Below are 21,115 nucleotides of genomic sequence, written 5' to 3' on the forward strand. Positions count from 1 at the left end.
TGGAGCCGGGAGAAGGGCTGCAGACCCCTCCTACCCGAGGGCCCGGCGGCGTACGAGGTGCCTCGGCGGGCATGCAAGGGGGGGGGTCACGTCTCCCTCACCCACCCCAGCGCCCCCTCGGCCAGCTGTGAGGGGCGGACAGCCCGCTCCGGCCCCGCCCGTCCCCCCGCGGTACCTCAGCCGCCGCTCGCCGCCGGCCTCGCGGCCCCGCCCCGTCCCCCCGACGGCGCCGGGTCGCGCCGCGTCCCCGCCGCGCCCCGCCCCGCGGCCGCCGGGCGCAGGCGCGGGCGGCCGGTCCGTCAGGGCGCGGTGACGTGTCGGCGCCACCGTCCGGCCCGGGACGGGGCGGGACGCGACCGGCGGTACCGACCCGGCCGCGGCCCCGCAGCCCCGCCGCCCCGCCATGTTCAACGTGGAGAGCCTGGAGCGCGCCGAGCTCGGCGAGAGCCTGCTCACCTGGGTGAGTGCGCGCTGCCCGCCCGCACCGCGCTGGGCCGCATTTCAGGGCCGCGGCGCCGGGCGCCTCCCGCCCCGCCTCGGCTCCGCTCCGGAGATAGAGGCCCGCGGCCCGTACCGCGCCCGGCGGTCGACCGTACCGCGGTCGGCGGAGCCCCGGCGGCCTGGCCTTGCTTTGTTTATGTCTTATCTTTGCGCTCCGGAGGTGCCCGGGCAGGGCCGTGCTCCGCCTCAGCGCTGTCCCTGCAGCGCGGAAACAAAGGGCCGGGGGGCCGGCGCGGGAGCGCCTCCAGGTGCGCCCGGAGTGGGCGGGCTAGCTGCAGGCCGTGGCTCTGGTCCTTGTCCTTGCTGTGCCGTGGGTCTGTCAGTACCCCGCTGTTGGCACCTGCCCGTCGCTTTGACCAGCAAGGCCGCCTTTCTTACCGGAAGCTTGCATTTCCGCCTTTTTGTTTTTCTCTGTTTTTAAGCAGTGCTTGAGTCTCGAGAGACAGAATTCACCGATGAGGTCGAGGGTTTTACAGTATGAACCTAAGTGGTGATATATTTATCCCTGGAAGTGATGACCATGTTGGATGGGGCTCTGAGCAACCTGATCTAGCTGAAGGTGTCTCTGCTCATGGCAAGGGGTTGGAAAGAGATGATTTTCAAAGTCCTTTTCCAGTAATAATAATGGTTTTCCAGATAATAATGGTTATTATCGCAACCATTCTATGCTGTTATGATAAAAATTATTTTACACCACTTTAATGTTTGCAGTTTTTTCCACAAATTACTTTAGATTATGGTGTCATTCATATAACAGCCAAAATATAGTGGACATTAAACCTGGGTTTGCAGCTACTTGTAGTCTGGGCAAGGACCATAACACAGGCATGAAATTTGTATTTGTGTAGTAGCTGAATTATTGATCATTTGTTTCAAACCACTGGATTTTGGTTTGGGGCCGGTTTGGGTTTTTTCCCCCCTTTTTACTCAAAATTGCCAAGAATATGAAACTCTGCAATACAGTTGATTGTTAAATAGAAACAAAAATTTTCAGACTTTTTTTATGAAAAAGGAGCTGACTGAAACTCTGATGGTGATGAGTAAGTTCCTGGGTAATAGCAGGTTAGATTTCTCAATGAAAGTCAAAAGGATGAGCAGGGAAATTAATTTATTGTTAGAGGTGAGCAAGTGGCCTGGAAAGTATAGAAGGCAACAATTTTTGGGAAGAGGTTTTTGAGGAAGTGCTTCATGTAGGTCTGGAATAAGTCACCCCTTTCCTTCACATTCCTGCCAACTTTTCTATCTTTGTGATGGACAAGTGTTGGCCACTTGTCTTGCTTTTGGCTTTCTATACTTCCTCTTTCACGTGTGGGGAATGAGAAGGCCCAGTGAGGAAGCCAATGTATGTTAATATTGGCAAAGAAAAGCTGAGTGAGAGGCTCAGTAATTTGTAATTTTTGTAATCTGCAGTTCTGAAACTGTACCTACCTAGTGGAGCCTCTGTCCTGTATGTCCTCTAGTCCTGTATGTAGTTGTGGTCCACGTAGGTCCCTTTACACCTCTCAAGTACTGAGCTAATGAGGAGACTAGCTGCACCTCTTTTGGTTAGCAGAAATAGTAAATCATCTTAAACAACTTCCAAATGGGTCAGCTTGATTCTGAGACAAATGTATGAAATTGTGGGTCATTTTTACAATTTCATCATTTATGTAGGAATGTGGCTTTGAAACAGTTTAAAAAAAATGAAGAAAGGTGATTTTACTTTATTCCAGCATACATGAAACTTGCAGAAGAGGCAGTGAAGTTTTTTTTTTTCCTCAGTGAAACTGACTGTGTATAAAGAAGATGCTTTTTTTTTTGCTTGGCTTTCTCTCAAGTCCCATAGTGATTCTTGGGAAACCGTTTATTTAGATAGGAGGGTAGAGCAGTCTTAATAATAGTTTATGCACATCTGGGAAGGCCAGTCATTTCCCATTATGCCAGAGAGGCTGGATACTCTTTAGAACTGGTTTAACCTCCCAGATTGCTTGCTTAACATTCATACAGAAGTACTTAAACTGGTTTGTCTGTGTTTTGAATAGATAAGGCTTTCTGCAAGTCTGGGAACCTGTTTGGCCTAAACTGAATGTTTGCTCAGATAGATATAGGGTGAGAAGAAAGTGCTCCTCCCTCTGCCAACTCATAATTTTAATTAAGTAGAGTGTCACCTGGGCTTTTTACCTTGCATGCCTGTGATTTTTCTTCTGCTGTCTTTAAGCTGGAGGAAGTGACTTACCTTTGAATATGTTTTAGTTTATTTTTTAATATTTTGCTAATACCCATTTTTGTTGTTAGGGTTTAGCTTGGGGTGTAATTCTTGTTTATTTTTCACCTCTCTGACAGTGTCATCAAATGGCTTCCTAAATATTTTTTTTTCTGGATTTTAAACATCCGGGTGATCTTTGACTTCCTACCACTTTAGCAGGTGACCGTGATGTTATTTGGAGATAGCCACAGTAGTGGCAACTCAAGCAAAACTGAATGAAGGATTGGAGGCCAAGTACTGGCCTCCCAAAATTGATATTTGCACTTTAGCAGTGTTTGCAACCTACTGTAATTACAGAACTATTGCTCTACCAAAAATCTCCCACAAACCTCCTCTGAGACTATCCTACGCACTATGGTATTGTTATCCAAGACGCAGTTCAACCAAGGCATTTTAGAAAAATGTGGCTGTGAGGTAAACCTGCAATAATACTGAAGTTGTTTCAGCAAATCTAACAGAGACTGACAACTTCATTTTCTGTTTAGAAGTTAAGACTGGTTCACATATGAACACATGGGATTTTGGTTTTCCATTTGGGTTGTGTGAGTGTAGTGTCAGGAGTGCTCTCAACTTAGATCCATAGCTGAGGCATTTCATAAAATGTGGAGAGCTGTCAAACAGGCCTGTGCCAGTTACACTTTAATGTGTTTGAAAACATTGTAATGGCTAGAGGCTTTTGCTATGTAACTTGAGAAGTTTTCTATCATAGAACTAAGATACCATAGTGAAAAGATTGCTTAGCTTTGGTATGTAAACAGGAGGATTCCTCAAAGAGGTTGCTGCTAAGTGATTGTAAGTAGTAAGTTGATGTGGAAATGTCACAAGCTTTCTTTCATTATGATAAATATCTCTTATTTTAGTATGTGCTGCCTCCACCAAGTTGCATCTTGCCAGCTTTCTTTCTTTTCCAACCCTCAAGGCCAAGTAAAGTTTCTGTTAAAACTTTTGTGATAAGTGAGAAGTTTCTAAACACTGCAAGGCTTCTATTTCAACATTCTTCATTTTACAAGAACTTTGATAATTTATGTGGTATGAATTCTTTGACCTTTCCTGCTTTTTGTCTGAAAAATCTTCTCAGTACGGTGCATCTCTTCTGTGTTGTGGCCTGTGCCCAACTGTAAGGATTTAACTGGTTATTATGAAGTATAGAGACCATGTGACCCTCTACTGAAACAGATTCCTCAAGAAGGCTGTTTGCAGATGATTGTTAGGCACCCTATTCAAAGAGAAATTACTGGGGGAGTTTACTGGGGAGGCTGTTTTTCCCTGCTGTCCAGTTACATTCTTTTTAGATTATGCTGTTCTTGATCCTTGTGCATTTGCATTTTTAAGTACTCTTCTGGTTTCTTGTAGATGCCAAGATTGTAGGCAACTTGCTACACCTGTTTAAATTGTTTCTTTTTTCACTCCACTGACCATGAAGTTGTACAGTGTCTTTTTCTTCTGATAATGTAATTGCATCAGCATGTCTTACTTCTTGAAAAAAATGTTTTTCAGTAGTGTTTGATTGTGCTGATGATGACAATGAACCAAGAAAACTGTTCTGTTTGAATACAATGTGTTGCTGTTCAGAGGGCAGAAAAACTCGAACTTGTCAGCAATCATGGAATACAGCTTCAGAAACCTGGCAGATCACTGTAACTGATCTGTAACTAATATGAAAGACCAGTAGGCTGAGCAACCTTTTTTTATGTTTCATGACCTCTTGCTAAGATAGTAAACAATCTGTTGCTCCAGATTTTAAAGAGATAGCTGTCTATGACTGTGATATTCTGAATGCAACATTCACCATGTTTGAAGGAGCTGGAGTGTCTAGCACCATTTTTGGGTAATAGGGATTTTTTTACTGTATTGCTGAGAGGTCAAGCAGAAACAGAAATCTCTTCAAGATTATACTGAAGAGACGGTGGTAGAAGACTGATAACATAGGAGTACAATAATGAGAGGTAATAGGGTACGATTTCTATGTGTTCCTTGCCATCCCCCCATCTTTTAAGTCAACCCGAGAAAGAAAGACTGAACACAGAATTTGGAGGTGCAGACATTATTCATCATGTGTACATTTTGACACTGTTAGATTTTAGTTCTTTTGGTCCTTGTCCCACATTCTGTTCTTTTTCCTATGTTTTCCTTACTGAAGAGCTGTTCTATACAGTGTACATTTACAGTAGTTGTCTGATAAAAAAAAAAAAAAAAATTCAATATGATTTAGTATGTGCTCAATTTCAGTTCTCAATTCTGCCCCCTCATTTTTTGGTGAGGGGTTGCGAGATGTTGCTTGGAGAAGAAACAGACTTTGCTGCTATGAACTGTGAACCTTAGAGAGTGTAAAGGAAACAACTTTTCAGTTAGCTTGTTAATCTTAAAGTGGGAGGTGTGGTGAGAAACCTGTTTCTGTCTTCTCAGAAATACTTAAACACAGATGTTTCAGAGAAATGAAGTCAAAGTGTGATTTTTGTACAATTGTCTGTCTTTATTGTGACATTTTGGGGCTTGTAAACTTTGAGATAATATTCTGTCATTCTGTTCTTCCTGGACCATTAGAAATCTTAGCTGCAGTGTGTTTGACTTCTGTACAGCAATTGTAGACGTTCAAGTTGGGCCTCTCCTCTCTCCCCTGCTATGCAATTGCATTTGCTGCTCTCTCCGTTCTTGGCTGACTCTTTAGTATGGTTGCTTCAAAAAGTCTGCCTCAATTTGGTTTGTTAAGTGTCCCAGAACCTAAGTCTGGGGTTTTTTAATCAATTTAATTCGCAAGTCCTAGTAATTAATTAAAAAAAACCCCAAACAACAGCGAAGTTATGTGCCACATGGCAACCAGCGCTAGCACAAGGTTACGACAGACAGGAATGCGTGGTTGGAAGTGAGGGGAAGAGAGTAGTGGTGTCCTTGTGGCTTTTGTTGCTAACAGCCTGGCAGGTCCGGCCATACAGGAAAGGCAGGGGTATTAACCCTTTCTCTTTACCATTGGTTGTCGTTTCCTGCCCTGCAGAGTATGCTTGTATTGTTTTTCTGTCTGCCTTTGCCATATGTGATTTAAATCATTCCCTCTCATGAGCTCCTTAATATTGCTTATTCAGGGTGGAAAGAGACAGCACGGAAAGGAGAAGGGTTTCAGTGAATGGAAAAGCTGTCTAAAGTTAAGAGTGCGGGAGTCCAGCTAGGATTCCTCTCCTGCCTGTGGCAAGCAGAAGCTTCTGAACGGATACAAAGCTGGAGTTGTGTTACAGTGGACTAGCTGGGGCCACTAAAGCATGGGAATTTATCAAAGGGGGCGCACAGGAAGTGTTTTTGAAGTGTTGCAGGTAGTGGAGCAAGTGTTGCACAAGAAGATGCATTGTAAATCTGATGATAATGTGCTTTAGCCCTGGAATTCCCAGGGCTCTTTCATGCCATTTAGCTGCAAGCTTCTTTGCAAAAGTGTGTCATGCTGGAAGTGTAGTCCTTTGTATCCTTCATGAACCTCCCATTTTAAACTAAGTCTCTCGAGGTCTGAGTTAGGATACTTAAACAAGAAATGCATATTTAACCTCACATAATTTATGTTTTGGGGACATCAGATCAGGGAAATGATTATCTGTAATTTATTCACTGCAGCATTTCAAAGTATTAAATGAATTACAGCCTTTCTACATTTCAGGATTACATAAGATAAATCTTTGAGTGAACAGTGAACTTACTTGTCATGGCAGCAAGGTATCCATAGTTTCACTTCAGTGTAGGAATAAGTAGAAATAACTGTGATTAACTGCAACAGAATTTATGTGTGGGTTTTTTTGTTTCTTGATCTATTTTTTGTGTGTGTGTGTTTGGTTTTGGTTTTATTAATTCTATTGCCCCTTTTAATGGCTGGGAAAAAAAAGGCTAGGATCACTCTGGCAGGAATAGTGATTTTATTTTATGGACAATGTCAAAAGATGGCTGCTTGTTACATGGTGGCTACTGCCGTTTTTTAAAGGAATCATTGAATTTGGTCAGCCTCTGAAAAATCTTATTTTGCACAGAATTCCATGAAGTTGAAGTAATTGTTTGTTGAAATACAAATAAGGAAAAGGAGGAGACTTGAACTCCAAGCCTCCATGCTAATTTTTGTGGTGTGCTATATATATATACACCAGTTCTAGAATCTGCTAAGTCTGAAATTTCTTAACCTGGTGAAAACTTAGTGCCACGTTTCTCTTAACCCTGTCTTTTAGCTGCTAAATCTTTCTTACTCGTGATCCTGTGAAAGCCTGTCTTTCCACACTGATCAGAAAGTTTGTGCAGATGATATTTCAGTAGAACTTAGTGTTCTTGGATTAGTTTTCTGTGCTTTCAGGGAAGAGAGCTCTTTCTTTCACCTGTCAGTAGAGACTGTTTCTCATCTGAATTATAGTTGCAAAGGTTGGAACTATGGGCTTTAAATCGTTGTTATTCTTCTTGTGTATTTTGCAAAGAGAAAGCTATAACCTATTTTTTAGGATTTGTTGGTTTTATTTTTTGTTCTGTTTGCTTTTTTTTTGGTTTGGGATTTTTTTTTCAAGTAATATTAGAAATACGTATAAATTTCTTCTCTAGCTAGCCACTAGCCAAGAAGTTAATTGACTTTACATGGCTCTGTGCCCTCACATAAATACTATGTCTTGCTGCCTGTTCTTTATTTTAGTATGGATCTGTTTGGGCACATTTGCCTGGTGTTCCTAGTAGTCTAGTCATCTTCATTCAGACTAAAAAGAATTTCACTCTTTTGTTCATTGAGCACTGTTCTGCTATTTGTATTGAACACCTACTTTTACAAAGAAGTTTCATTATCCTTCTATGGTGAAACTTCATGCATCCCAATTCTATTATGGCTGGATTACCATCTAGGCTTCTGTGAGTCAGAGTGCTGAAGGCAGAAGATATTCTACTTCTGTGTTTAATATAATATGATTATAAGTGTGTTATTTTGTCTCTTCTGGGCAGTTGAGATGGAAATTTTTGCACTCTGATTAGCAGAGGGAGCTACTGGTTCCTGGAAATCATACCATTTATGTTTTGGATTGTTTTTGGTGGGTTTTTTTTGCCATGAGAGGATACTTCTAGTCTTAAAAGGCACTTTTAAAGCTTTCTAAAATTCATTTGTGCTTGGCGCAGTGTGAATGTACGTATCCCATGAATGTGGGCGCATTGATTTAATGTTTTGCAATTCTGCACTTTATAAGTAGCTTGTATTTTGAAAAGAGAAAGCATTGACTGATAAATGCTACTTTTAAATAAAACATGATAAAATAGATGAAAGCTTGGAAAGAACCGTAGGCTTATGATGCTGTTTAAGGCCTTCCTATTATGTATTATATATATCTTTATTTTACCTTCTTTACAAATGCTCTTTAGAATTATTTTTCATCAGTTGGCTTATCTGGCTTTCAACTGAAAACAGGAATACGTTCATTTTCACCACAGGAGTTGATAGGTTAGCTTGTCTTCTCATTAATGTTTCTGAAATGGTTAAACCGAAAACCATTCAGACTTGAGACTCTGCTCATTGTATCTTAATATAATTTGTCATACTTGAACACATCAGTTATCAGCAATTTAGTGGCAGTGCCAAGACAGTGCAGTAGTAGCTGGTTTGTGCTGTTGTGGCTCTCTCATCTCTAAAATCCTTTAGTAAGTAAGCTTCAGTCAAGGTGTGTCTTTGCTTTCTGCATTGTGTTTCTGCAAAGGAAATACTTAATATCTGAAAAACTGTCACTTTGAATAAAATATTTTGATTGAGATATTTCATGGCTTTGACCTATTCAGATATTTGGGATTAAACACTATATACATAAAATGAGAGGCAAATTAATAAAATATAAATATTCAAGTCCTTCTCCAGAAGAATCCTCACCCTGACCAGTAATGTAAAAACTTTGTCATTTCACTGATGGGCTAATTGAGTAGCTAACATTTCAGCTGGATTTCAAAGTAACTTTTTTAATTGTAGTGATGAAAGTCTGACAACCTAAAAATTGGTGTAAACATCCACAAATTCAGATCTTGGAATAAAGCTGCTGCTTGTTAGAAAATCTGTTGCTCCATTGTTTGTTTCATGCAGTCTGCTGTTGTCTTGGAAAGCATGAAAAAAGGTCTTACGCCATGACTATGCAGGTAGAAGATAGCAGTGCTACCAACTGTGAGGAGAAAAATGGGCAAAAAAACCTTAGATTATCCAAAAGGACAACGATCTGCTTTTAGGATGGGAATCCACTTCTAATTTGAAAAGACTGTTTCATTGCAAGAATTTTACGTTTGAGGAAGAGCAACTGTGTGTATCACTTAATTACCTCGCTGTTGTGAAAATAATGGACATTCTGGTTTCTTCTAGGCATTGAACCTGAGTAAATGTTTTAGTGAGATTCTTGCAGATCTTGTAGGTAATACAGGATTAATGTGTAAGGACAGAAGTATCCAACCCACCTTACTCTTCTCTGCCAGGGTGCTCTTTACATCCAACCCAGTGAGGCTAGTTCCTTTCTTGTTTCCTTTCACAGCCACTTCTCCCTGTCTTGTCTCTGTGATTTATTTCTTCTGTAGTCGCATGGCATTGTTCTTGGCTCTGCATAGCAACCAGCTCTAAGCTTGCATAGTCAGTTCCAAAAATATAGGAAATTAGTGGATAAATAATTCTAAAGTGATGGTGTCATGGTTTAACCCTTGCTGGGAATGAATGATCTCACAACTGCTCACTCATTCCACCCTGATTCTCTTGCCAGTGGGAAGAAGAATGGGAAGGAAAAGGTAAACCTTGCAGGTTGACATAAGAAAAATTTAATAATTGAAACAAAATAACACAACAACAATAATAATAGGCTGGAGATAACATAAATATAGAACACTACTAATAATGAATAGAACATAATACTAAGTATGCTAATGACCATAATGATAATAATAATAGCTAATAATAGTTAATAATAATAATGATAAGGAGAGGGAAAGAGTGGCAAAACCTGACAGAAACAAGCAGGTTGGTCAGAATCTGTGCTCAGTTTGTCCCCCAGCAGGGACTGGGGAGTGCTTTGCTTGGATAAATTGAAAACTGGGTGTTACTGCTCGGAGTGTTGGTGCTGAAGGTAGCCAGTTACACTGTATTTTATCTGCTAAGAACCACTAATTTCAGATACTATTAGAAAAGAATACTTAAGACATTTATTACATAACTGTATCATTAATAAAAACCAAGCTGTGTATATAATCACTATGCAATGAGCAAGTCTTTCATTAACCCTTAGTGTTGAGAAGGAAAAGGTCACTGAGAATTTTTTTTGTCTATGATGTAGGATTGGTTTGCTTTGTTTTTTTACTTTTTTTTTTTTCCCATCAAGTTTTATGGGATGCTGGATTCCCCATCACATTTTTATCCTGGTTTTCACGTGCTGTCTTTGATAGCTGAGTGTTTGTCCAGTTCACTAATCTTCATACCAAAAGTATTTTTCATGAAATACGTTTTTGTATCCCTAGCAACTAGCAAATCCTCACTACTCATATATGTAATCAGGAACTGTAACTCAAATTTTCTAAGGTATTGTCTTCCTGAAGAAATTATTTAGTCCCCAGTGACAGCCACCTTTGCATTGTAACAGTCACCTGTTAATTCTTATTCTAAGGTTTGTATAAAAATCGGCTTTTCATGTCCATGTGGATCAGGGATCTGGATTAATATTTAATAAAATTAAAGAACCCTTCACTCTCATTGCATATTTGATGGGAGGTGTGAAGGTGTACTGGACCTAGTGATTGAGCCAAGTGGCTGGGGTTTTTGACTTTACCTCTTTCTTTTCCCCAGAGTCTTGTGTGATAGGATAATAAAATAGTTTCTGTTGCAAGGCACCTTTAAATGTCAAGTAGTCCAAGCCTCTATCTTTGGGTAGGGACATCTTCAACTAGATCAGATTGTGCAGAGCCTGGCCCAACCTTACTGGGGATGGGGCATCTACTGCTTCTCTGTTCAAGTGTTTCACCATTCTTGTCATAGAATAATTCTTCCTTATCTAGTCTGAATCTATGATTTTTCAATTTAAAACAGTTACTGCTTTTCTGGTTGCTACAGGGCCTGTTAAAAAGTGTGTATACCTCTATTTAGGTACTGAAGGGCCACAGTGAAGTCTCCCCAGAGCTTTCTCTTCTTCTTGGGCTGAACAACCCCAACTCTCACAGCCTTTCCTCATAGGAAGAAGGCCCTAAGCAGGACCTGCTCCAACAGTTCCATGTCTTGCTTGTACAAACGACCCTAGAGTTGGACATGGTACTAAGAGTGGTGGGGTCCCATGAGAGAGGAGTGGAGGGGGAACATCATCTCCCTCAACCTGCTGGTCACATGTGTTTCTGACTAATGTTCAGCCTCTCACCCACCAGCACCCCCAACTCCTTCTCGGCAGGGCTGCACTCAATCTGTTCGTCCCAGCCTGTGTTGATAGTTGCCCCAACTCAGATGCAGCACTAGGCCTTGAGCTTCATCAGATTCATGTGTGCCTACAGAATGATGTGCAGGCTCCATACGTGAGTTCAAGAAGTGGGGAAAAAACTCCCAGTAATCATAACAGTGAGCAGGAATTAATTTTCAGTCTTGTGGAACTAACAATGAGCATTGCATTGCAAACACTCAAGAAGTAGGAGCAAAAGGGCAGTTCCTGCAGGATGGGAGAGAAGTCTTCCAGAAGGAGATACATTACAATGCACAGGAAGAGCACTGTTTTAACAGCTGTCACTGAATAGCTGTTTAGAGACACACACAGACAAATTTGCTTCTTTGTCTCCATAGCTGGAACTCTGTGTCTTGCCACATTTTTGTCATTTGCCACATTCTTATCATTGTCTCCCTTCTAGAAAATGACCTCTTATTTTTCTAGAGGTGTTTAACACGTTGTAGAACCTGCACTGGTACAGGAGTTTAACTCTGATGTAAATTTGAAAAGCTACATTGTGTAAGGTTTTTTGAAGAAAATTTGTTGCTTTCATATCTCTGAGGGGTATGAAAAGCATATAGTTCTTTATTTTTTAAGATTTGTATAAATATTTTGCAGTATAAATATGACTCAATTGAAATATAAATGCAAAGATATTTATTATAAAATTTAAATGTGTATGAAGACAAAAGTCACAGTAGTTTAAGTCTTTCTTTCTGTTCTTTGATGTCTAACTATGAAAAACATTATTTTCCTCAATGGGAATCTTGCATGTATGTCTATGGGAGGAAGAAAGAGTTCAGATAGGTTACCTCAACCTCAGTGACAGTTTTGACCTTTTTTTCTATGTGAATTGTTGGGGAAGTATGATAAAATTACATACAAAATAGGAGAGAATGTGCATCTTATTTTCTGTGTTTTGGAAGTAAGTTTAGTCATCTTTCTTTGTCCATCAATGTAGTGGTATCATCTACATACACTTTTATTTAGTCAGGGAAGTGTTTTGTATATCAAGTTGCAAAACAAATCTAAAACACCGTGGTTAGTTTGTACTCTGAAGACATTAATTATGGTGCTGTTGTTTATTTGAAAAGAACATTTAACATGGTCTACTTCTGGAAAACCATAAACATAGTAGTTCTTAAATGATGTTTTTATTTGGCTCTTGTGCAGCAAAGTGATTTCAATTTTCATTATTTAAACATATAATATGCAAAATTAGAAAAAGAGTTTTCATTGTCTGTGCTGATAATTTTATCTTTTTAGCATCTTGAACTTCTTCAAGCATAAGCATCCATAATGTCATTGCAGCCCTTTTTGTTGTAGCTGTAAAGTATTATTTATTGTTTAATATGTTGCTGAGTTGGGAACTTGGAATTGTCTCTGTATTCCTTAAACAGTGTTGCCACAAATAGAGACTACTGGTAAATTCAATTTTCTAGGAAAACAGCAATTCAATATTACATCCTGTTATGTTATGTTTTCATGCGTGGGTTTTTTTCCTCACCCACCCACTCTGATTTTCACCTAGTGTCCTGACAATCTATGATGGCTTCTTGATTTTCTGGAGAAGCAGCTATAAGGTTTTTTAAGTATCTCAGACCAAGCTGTAAGAAAATCTGAAGCAAACTTCTGTCTGTTTTATATGCCACTCTGTAATTTATTCATGTGCTTTTGGAACACGGACATCATTCATTACTAACAACTGGTCACAGTTGAACTTGATCAGGAAACATCCTCTGAGAGCTCAATTTTTGAGTCCTCATGGATATAGTTGGGTTTTTTTTTTCCCCTAGCTGAACGTTAGGCTTTTTTTCACCAGAATAAAGGAAAATTCACCTAGGTGCTTGTTCTCCAAATTAATATTAAATGGCATTGCTAGAGTGCTTATATGACTTATTGTACCGTACATGACCTAAAGAGCTTATCCCTATTCCAAAGGTATGAGGAGAATTTGGCTATTGTGCACTTGACTTTTTGAGAGCCTTCTTAGAGAAAGAACTTCAAAATTTCCCACTGAAACATGAGTTGTCTTTTATCATAATACACATATATAAAGGGTGTTTATTGGGAAATGGCTAACCACTGTTACTCTTTCAAATGCCACTAAAGCATGAATGGTTGTACATTATGTTCAGAAAAAAAATGATAGATGTATCTAACATTTATGTAATCTGAAGCTGAAAGTGCTCTTGTCGACTGTCTCACCCCTTTTGCATATGAGTAGTGCTTTCTACAAATAAGCCCTAACTTCCCCTAAGAGGAGAATAGTAGCAGAGAGCACTAGGCAGATACCCTCCAAATAATACCATCTAAATTATTTTTGAAAACTCATTCACATAATTCAAAAATAATATTACTTTAAAGTAAATTATCAAATAAGTTAAACCAGTTAAAAAGATTGTCCTGAAGTGGACTGATTCTTCTCACCAAGAGAGCAAGGAAGTGAAGAGCTTTGCTGTGGATTGTGATGTCTGTTGCTGTGTTAATACAGCAGCATGAAGTATTCAGAATTCTGGTAGTGTATAGACCAATTAAAGTTTAGCAGCATTGTGTTCTACTCTTTCATCTGATAGGAGGGAATAATCAAGTTTGGAATATGTATGTCAGTCTGCATTTCATCTTCTCATTGTGGGGAGCTGATGAGCATTCAGTGGGATCAGTGTTCCTTCTAAAAACTGGTTTTCATACTTCTGTTGATTGAGAGAGTGTATTTGGATATATGCACATGAATATGTGGAAGTACTTGAGTAGATGCACTGATGACTTTCAGTAAGTAGAAAATACAGTAGGAAGTTTGCCTTTTGGAAAATGTAATACTGATTATTGTAGCAGTTTATTGAGAAAACAAGGATACTAAGCTCTGTTCATTTCTTTGATGGCTATTAAATATAAAGTTTTTTAAACCTAACATGTACACTAAATGCGTGAAGTTTGTTCTGTTTTCTATTTGGTAGCATTTTTTTTCAAACTTTTCGAAGTCCTTGACATTGAAGGTAACTTTTTCCTTTCTGCCACAGATCCAAACATTTAATGTTGAGGCACCATGCCAGACCGTGGAAGACTTAACAAGTGGGGTTGTGATGGCCCAGGTTCTTCAAAAAATGTAAGTAATTGTTTACTTAAATACAGATGGATTAATTAAATGCAGATTTTTTTTATCTGTACATTTTTATATATTTATGTAAGTTTTACTGTGGCAGATATTCCATAAGGATGTGGCTTAGATGTTACTTTGAACTGGAACATGACTAATGATTTTTTTTCCTTGTAGTTTATGGATAACTTAAATGAAAAAAAAAATAATTTTTGATTTAGAGAAGAGTTTATTCAAGTGTGGACTTATTGGGAAGTAAGGTAAATTAAAACTAAACTTTGATTCACACTTAAAATTGAAATCAGTGTAAGATAAGATAATTGGCCCTGATTGTTGTTTGAAACTATAGTCAGTAGTGTTAGAATTAGTTTAATGTAATAAAACTTCCATAATAAACTGAATGGAACTGTCAGTTTAATTTTTAGCAGTTGAAAGTATTTTTCAGTTTGTTTCCACTACCCCTTTCTGTTCACGAGACACCACTGAGTTTATGTGAGAGCATAAAGAAGGAGTCATCAGGTTATTTATACACAGGATTGGTAAGATCCTACTGAGCATTCTCTTTTTGAGGCTAAACAAGCACAGCTAACTCAGTCTCACCTCATTTGGCAGAAACTGCCATCTGTTAATCATCTTAATTGCCCTTTTCTGAATTTCCATGTATGTCCAGTTGTCTCTCCTAGTAGGGAATCTTGGATGCAGCAGTTCAGATATGGTTTTAACAGATCTGAACAGTACCTCCCTTGGCCTGCTGGCAGCGATCTTCCCAACAGAGCCCAGGGTGTGGTTTGCCTTCTTTGCTGCAAGGACACATTGCTGGAGCATGTTCCACTTGGTTTCTGCCTAGTTTTTCGTCTGCAAAGCTGTTTTCCAACCAGCTGGCCCCCAGTATATACTGGTGAATAGAGTTTTGTTTGCACTTACCTTTGATGAAATGTGTAAGGTTCCTCTCAGCTTCTTTTTCCAGCTTGTCAAATTTCTCCTAAATGGCAGCACAACTATCAGGTGTGTCAAACACTCCTTCCATTTTCATATGGAAAAATTATATTTTATGAATTTTATATTATATTAAATTTTATTATATTATATATTGTATGAATTATATATTATATGAAAAATTGCTCTCTGTCCCATTATCTGGGTCCCTATTAAAGACATTTAGTACTATTGACCCCTTGGATATGCTGCTAGTGAACTAATTCCACTGATTTCCAGCCTCTGGCTGGATTTCATGCTTCTGAAACCTTTAAGCCTAGCATTTCAGCCATTTTTCAGCCCACCTTGCTATCCTTTTACCCTGTCATGCTTCATCAGTTCTTCTATGAAATGTCATCCTGATCAGGCAGTCTATCGCAGGAATCTGTAACAGTGTCACTCATGTTTATCTGCTTAGTCATTCTGACCAGTAATCTCTCAGCTGGCTCATATCCATCCTAAGACAGAGCTCATGCATTCCCTCTGATCTGTTGCAGGAAGGGCGTCTCTCTGTCACTGCCTTCTTAACTTGCTCTTCCTAAATAGCCTGTATATGTTCATGGCAGCAGCCTTGGTATGTGAGCCATCCTACCACAATTTCTTGATCCCAGTGAGACTGTGACCTTGTTACCTGTAGAACTCTGTTTCTTCCTATTTGTTCTCCATGCTGCATGCTTTAGTGCACAAGCACCCCACATATGCATCCAGTCTTCCTGATTCCCAAGAACGAAGCTTTCCCCAGTCCTGTATTTATGTACATATGCTTGGGGTGATCCCATTTTCCCTGTTTTGTTGACTATGAAGTGTCTTTCGTTCATATCATTCATCATCCCTAGTTCTTCAACAGAGTCCACTACTTTGTCACTTAATGTTCGTTTTTCTGTTGTTCCTTGTGTAAAACTGTTCTTACCACCTTGGCCAGCCTGTTTGTGAAGATGTGTCTGCCCACCATAGTCTGGTGGATCCCATCTCTTCCAAGCAATCCTTATTTTAAAAAGGGTTTAATGGTTGTCAAAACCAAAACTTTGTTGCCAGCAGTATATCCCAGCTGGTTGTTGACCTGTATCAAACCTCCTTCTCACTAACTGGTGCAACAGGGGAGAATACCTCTTGAGCCTTGACCATAGCTTCCAAAGCCACATAATCACACTTGGCACTTTGCAGTTTTCCCTGTCTGTACAGCTTGTGCCTAGGTAGGTGGAAGAGCTTTCCTCCTAGTGAGAGAAGGAGCTGCCAGTTCACCAGAAGAATGAAAAAGGGGAAACGGGAAATCTCAATCTGGTCAAATATTTCAAAGCAAGACTTTTTAGCATGTGGTTCTGAGATACTGTTTTCAGTTGATAAACTGATATTTTAAAAATAAATATACAATACAAATATTGCATTTCTGTAGCACAATTTTAAAATACATAAAGATCACCTAAACAATTTAGAATTCTTTCTTTATGTCCTATGTAATAATTTGAACATGCCAAAATTAGTATTCAGCTATCTTACTTTATGATGGTTGTGCTTCAGATTTAACATTTTGCATAATTATATAATGAACAGACATATTCTCATGCTGAAATTTAGCAACGGTATTGCTAAATCTTGACTGCATTCCTGTTGAGATAAACTTTGAAGAGCAGCAACAATCTGATCTTAGACTGTAGTCTGATCTTGGCAGGAATGATAACGTGAACAGTGTCTGAGACAAAATATTGCTTTTTTTGTTCTTCTTTGTAAAACAGAATAAACAGAAGATAAGTAGTATAAGATGTGTAACAGATGATTAGTCTTAATTGATTTTTGAAGTAGAAACCAAGGATTGTAGAATAGCCAAACATTTTTTCTGTACCTGGACATGAGTTTAGAATATAGGTCAAATACAGGGATCAGCATTTGTATAATTGACTAGATAACGTGAACAGTGTCTGAGACAAAATATTGCTTTTTTTGTTCTTCTTTGTAAAACAGAATAAACAGAAGATAAGTAGTATAAGATGTGTAACAGATGATTAGTCTTAATTGATTTTTGAAGTAGAAACCAAGGATTGTAGAATAGCCAAACATTTTTTCTGTACCTGGACATGAGTTTAGAATATAGGTCAAATACAGGGATCAGCATTTGTATAATTGACTAGAAAACTGATCAGGAGCATGTTGACAAAGCCATTTAAAATATTCTTTCTTGAGAATAAAACCAAATTCAACAGTAGCAGTAGTAGTAGGAGTCAGGGCATGTTCAACAGTGTGAAGCAAGTCTAGGCTTTTTTTCTTTTTTCTTTTTATGTCAGCAGCACTGGTTCCCACTCTGTCCCAAGAAATATAGTCATGTAGAAGACAGTTTTTGCAGGAACACAGCTGCATGCATAAGGTTATTTGGAAAACTCATGCAGTGATGTTAAATAGCAAAGGGCAAGCCTGAAAGCACCAGGTCACTGTCTTTGACATGAAAATCTCTCAAAAAATTAATCTTCAAAGGAAAAACGTGTTGTTTTGACTACAGACACAACTTAAATGCCAGTACAGTTATTCTATTGAGAAGGTAAACTACTGTTTTTGTAATTTGTGTTCCTTGAAAATTGGGTGTTTCTTAGTATGGGTGCTTCCTATTAAAGGTTCTTTTTAAGCGTGCATTCATTGAACCTAATAACAATGGGATGTTAATTAGGTAAAAGAAAGGAGGGGAGAGTTCTGGCAACTTTTTGTGCATCAGGATTTTACTCTAGTAAATGAATTAATTTAAAATAAATTTAAAAATTAGTTTAAAAAATAGCTGAAAGAGCAGATTAATATATCCAGTAAAGAAGAACACTGATGAAAATTTATAGGTGTTGTAGTGGTCCAGTGATCTGGATAGATTTCCAGATAGAGGAATGAGGATAGCATTTTTTCCAAAAAACTTAAGAGGTCTAATAGTGAACTCTACAATTTCTATTTTTTTTTCCTTTCATCTACCTTCATAGGAAGAGTCCACTGGTACTTATGAGGATTGGAGATAGTAGGTCATGATGAGGAACAGTTTTTGAGAGATCCCTAGCTCAGGGAATTAGTTGTTTTAGACATACATAAAACTTGCACACAACAGAACTGTAGGATCTATTGTCAGAAGAGAAGAGGAAGAACATTGCTCATCAGGTGATAAAAAGCAGCTGTGCCTTGTGCCAAGTAGAAGGGGTTAATAGTTTCTTCTATGGTTCTTAATTTCTAGTACATCATCCTCAGTATTTTTTGCACTCAGTAGCAGCCCATTTGTAGGTAAGTGCCAGGCATCACACGAAATGTAGCAGAATTTTCTTTAACAAAACTGCTGGGAGAAGCTGTGAGAAGAAAAGATTACAGAGGAAGTTACTGACACCTTCAGAAGCTTTTCACTGTTGATGTAGTGTGTGATAGCAAATTGAAGAGTTGTTCTAGGTAACCAAACATGAACATTGTGTGCAGTCTCAGCTGTTAAAAAACAGGTGTTGGTAAATTCCTGAAGGACATTTTTTTCCTTTGTAACATAAAAACTTTATCTACAAATTTCAGCTTGAAGTACCATTGAATGTAATTCTCTAGTGCTAACTGTATTATCTTGGAAGAGGAAATTCAGCCTATGCTTTAGCTTATCTTTTGTGTGTTACTCTGTAAGATTCATTGTTTCTATTCAGATGTCGTGATCCATTGGACTAGTATTGGTCTCTCTGACTAGCGCTGATGTGAAATACAGTAAGATAAAATGCCTCTACACATTCAGTGTTGATGATTAATTTAAAGGATGTTGTACTCCAGGAGTAAAGAGTAGAAGCAGAAGAAAATGATTTTTTTATGAATAGACTGTTGGCCTAAAATTGTGTAGCTTGTGCTGGTAGGAGTGCCATAGCTTGCTTCTGAATCACATCCTTTTTTTTGTGTAGCCTGCACTGATATTACTTATGTTTTTACTGTCCACTGATATCCCTAGAATAGCACCATATCCTGTTTTATACTACATTTTAAAATTTTCCTTTCATCCCACTATGGAGATTGTTTAATACCAGGTGTCACTCTTGTTTTGATTCTTTCTTCCTCAGTCATACTGGCCCTGCTAAATGTAAGAAATGGTATGTATTTTCTTTTGTTGACTGTGTGTTGTGCTCCTCTCAATGAATTATTCATTTGTTATATTATAAATCGCAACACACTCTCTATTTTTTGACACATGCAAACCACAAAAGTCATGCTTTTGTATATCACTGGGGGAGGGAAATTTTTGTAAACACGTTTTTTGAAACAGCTTACTGTACCACTGTTAAAATGAGTAATAATCATGAGTTATACTACATGCTCTGTGGGTTGGTTTTCTTCAGAGGAATATTTCTGTCTCTTGGCATCTGTAACGTGGAGAGATGATTGCTTAAATAAAGGAAAATTTGCATACAAAATAAGATGGAGATGGTATAAATGAGCACTGCTGAAAACATCACATGAAGTGATAAAGCATTAACAACAGCATAAGTATCTTGTGCTCTGAAGAAAAGTCCCAGTTGTCTGCAGTACTACTGAGATAGTAGGCAGCAATCAACTGATACACAAATACCTTTCTAAATCTTAAAGTTATCCAGTGCTAGAGATTATATAAGTTTGGATCTAGTCTCAGGAGCTTACTAATTCAAAATAATTCATTATAGTTGATGCACAAGTCATCTCATGGTAATGAAGATTGTACAGTCAGTTTTCTGATAGTTAGCTGCCACACGTTTTGGTATTTGCTTATGTGAAGCTTTTTCAGTAAGAAAAGAAGAATTGTAAGAAGAATGCTGTTGCTTCCAAATGATTGAATCCTGACCCCCAAAAATATAGTGAAGGGAGACTTGTTTGAAGCAAGTGCTGTGAATGGCCTAATATCTGGAAGCCCCTTTTAAAAAATTTGTTTAGAAATTCTTGTGGAATTTCTTATTTCAGGTTTGATTTCCGATAGTTTGTTATGTAGAAATAATATTGCTGTTGGTATTAGTAATGAACTTTAAGTAGACTTTTGAAGAGAAAGAAAATTATAATGGTAAGTGATTTAGGTTAAGGAAAAGGATAATCATTCTAGATTAGATTTGTGTTGATACCCAACTTGTTGCTTTTCCACTTATTGTATTCCTGGCAAAGTGTTCATGCAGTGTGCTATTAATTACTGTATAACCTGTATAAAGGTTCTCAAAAAAGAGTTGTTTATGCTGTTTTGACCACTATTACATAATACTGATTTCAGCTGGATTGCTTATCAGCTGTTGGACCCTTGGATGCTTCCATGAAGTTAAAAAACAAACAGGATCTGTGGAAGAGGACTACTACACTGAGTTTAGATTTATTTCTCAGGGACCTTCCTCAAGTATGTCTGATGACATATCTAAGGGTTTAGCTACCCTATGACTTTCATCAAGACTGTAAAAGAATTGCTGGTCCACGTGTTACTTAATTACAGTAGTAGCTGAGAAAAGCTGCTTAGTTTCTGCTGAATTTAAGACTTCCAGAGTGAAGTGAGTTGGACCTAACTCTGAAATCTTTTTACCGTTTCTCAGCTGATGCCCTTAGTGGTGCTGTTATTGTTGAAAACTGGATATGCAATATCAGCTACCCATTCAGTCCAAATATAATTTTGCTGTTTATACTTACCTATGTTGTTTCTGAGAACCATTACTTACCAGGAAAGTGATACGTCAGGGATTGATATATTCATGCCACTGCAGCCTTGAAGCAGCTGAAGATGTTAAGTGGCCAAGTTCAACCCTTAAAATTATAAGGTACAATCCTTAAGGAAGTCTTGTTGGGTTTTGTTGCTGGGGAAGCACAGGTCATACCTGCTTTCTCTCTCAGCTGCATAAATACTTTATCATTGTGAGTCTGTTGTTAAACAAGCTTACATGTATGTTGGCAATTCCCAGAAGA

General features: G+C 38.7%; 2 protein-coding genes across 8 annotated transcripts in view; one reads left to right on the plus strand and one right to left on the minus strand.

The window, feature by feature from the left end:
• RNF170 (ring finger protein 170) overlaps nt 1-15,274 on the minus strand; it is a 40,298-nt gene extending 25,024 nt beyond the window's left edge. Inside the window, exon 1 of one of the 4 annotated variants that reach the window (XM_058827032.1) lies at nt 15,179-15,274. The gene's annotated coding sequence lies outside the window, so the exon portion shown is untranslated. Of the gene's footprint in view, nt 1-34; nt 136-175; nt 268-456; nt 657-15,178 lie in introns of those variants that run through there. The other 3 variants (XM_058827035.1, XM_058827027.1, XM_058827028.1) reach the window with 3 other exon arrangements.
• HOOK3 (hook microtubule tethering protein 3) overlaps nt 279-21,115 on the plus strand; it is an 86,787-nt gene continuing 65,950 nt past the window's right edge. For 3 of the 4 annotated variants that reach the window (XM_058827021.1, XM_058827023.1, XM_058827022.1), the window contains exons 1-2: nt 279-460; nt 14,178-14,263. In XM_058827021.1, the coding sequence (XP_058683004.1) occupies nt 404-460; nt 14,178-14,263 (143 nt within the window). In that variant the 5' untranslated portion in view covers nt 279-403. Of the gene's footprint in view, nt 461-14,177; nt 14,264-21,115 lie in introns of those variants that run through there. The other variant, XM_058827024.1, reaches the window with a different exon arrangement.

This window comes from Poecile atricapillus, chromosome Z (assembly GCF_030490865.1).
Source record: "Poecile atricapillus isolate bPoeAtr1 chromosome Z, bPoeAtr1.hap1, whole genome shotgun sequence".
NCBI classification, from domain to species: domain Eukaryota; kingdom Metazoa; phylum Chordata; class Aves; order Passeriformes; family Paridae; genus Poecile; species Poecile atricapillus.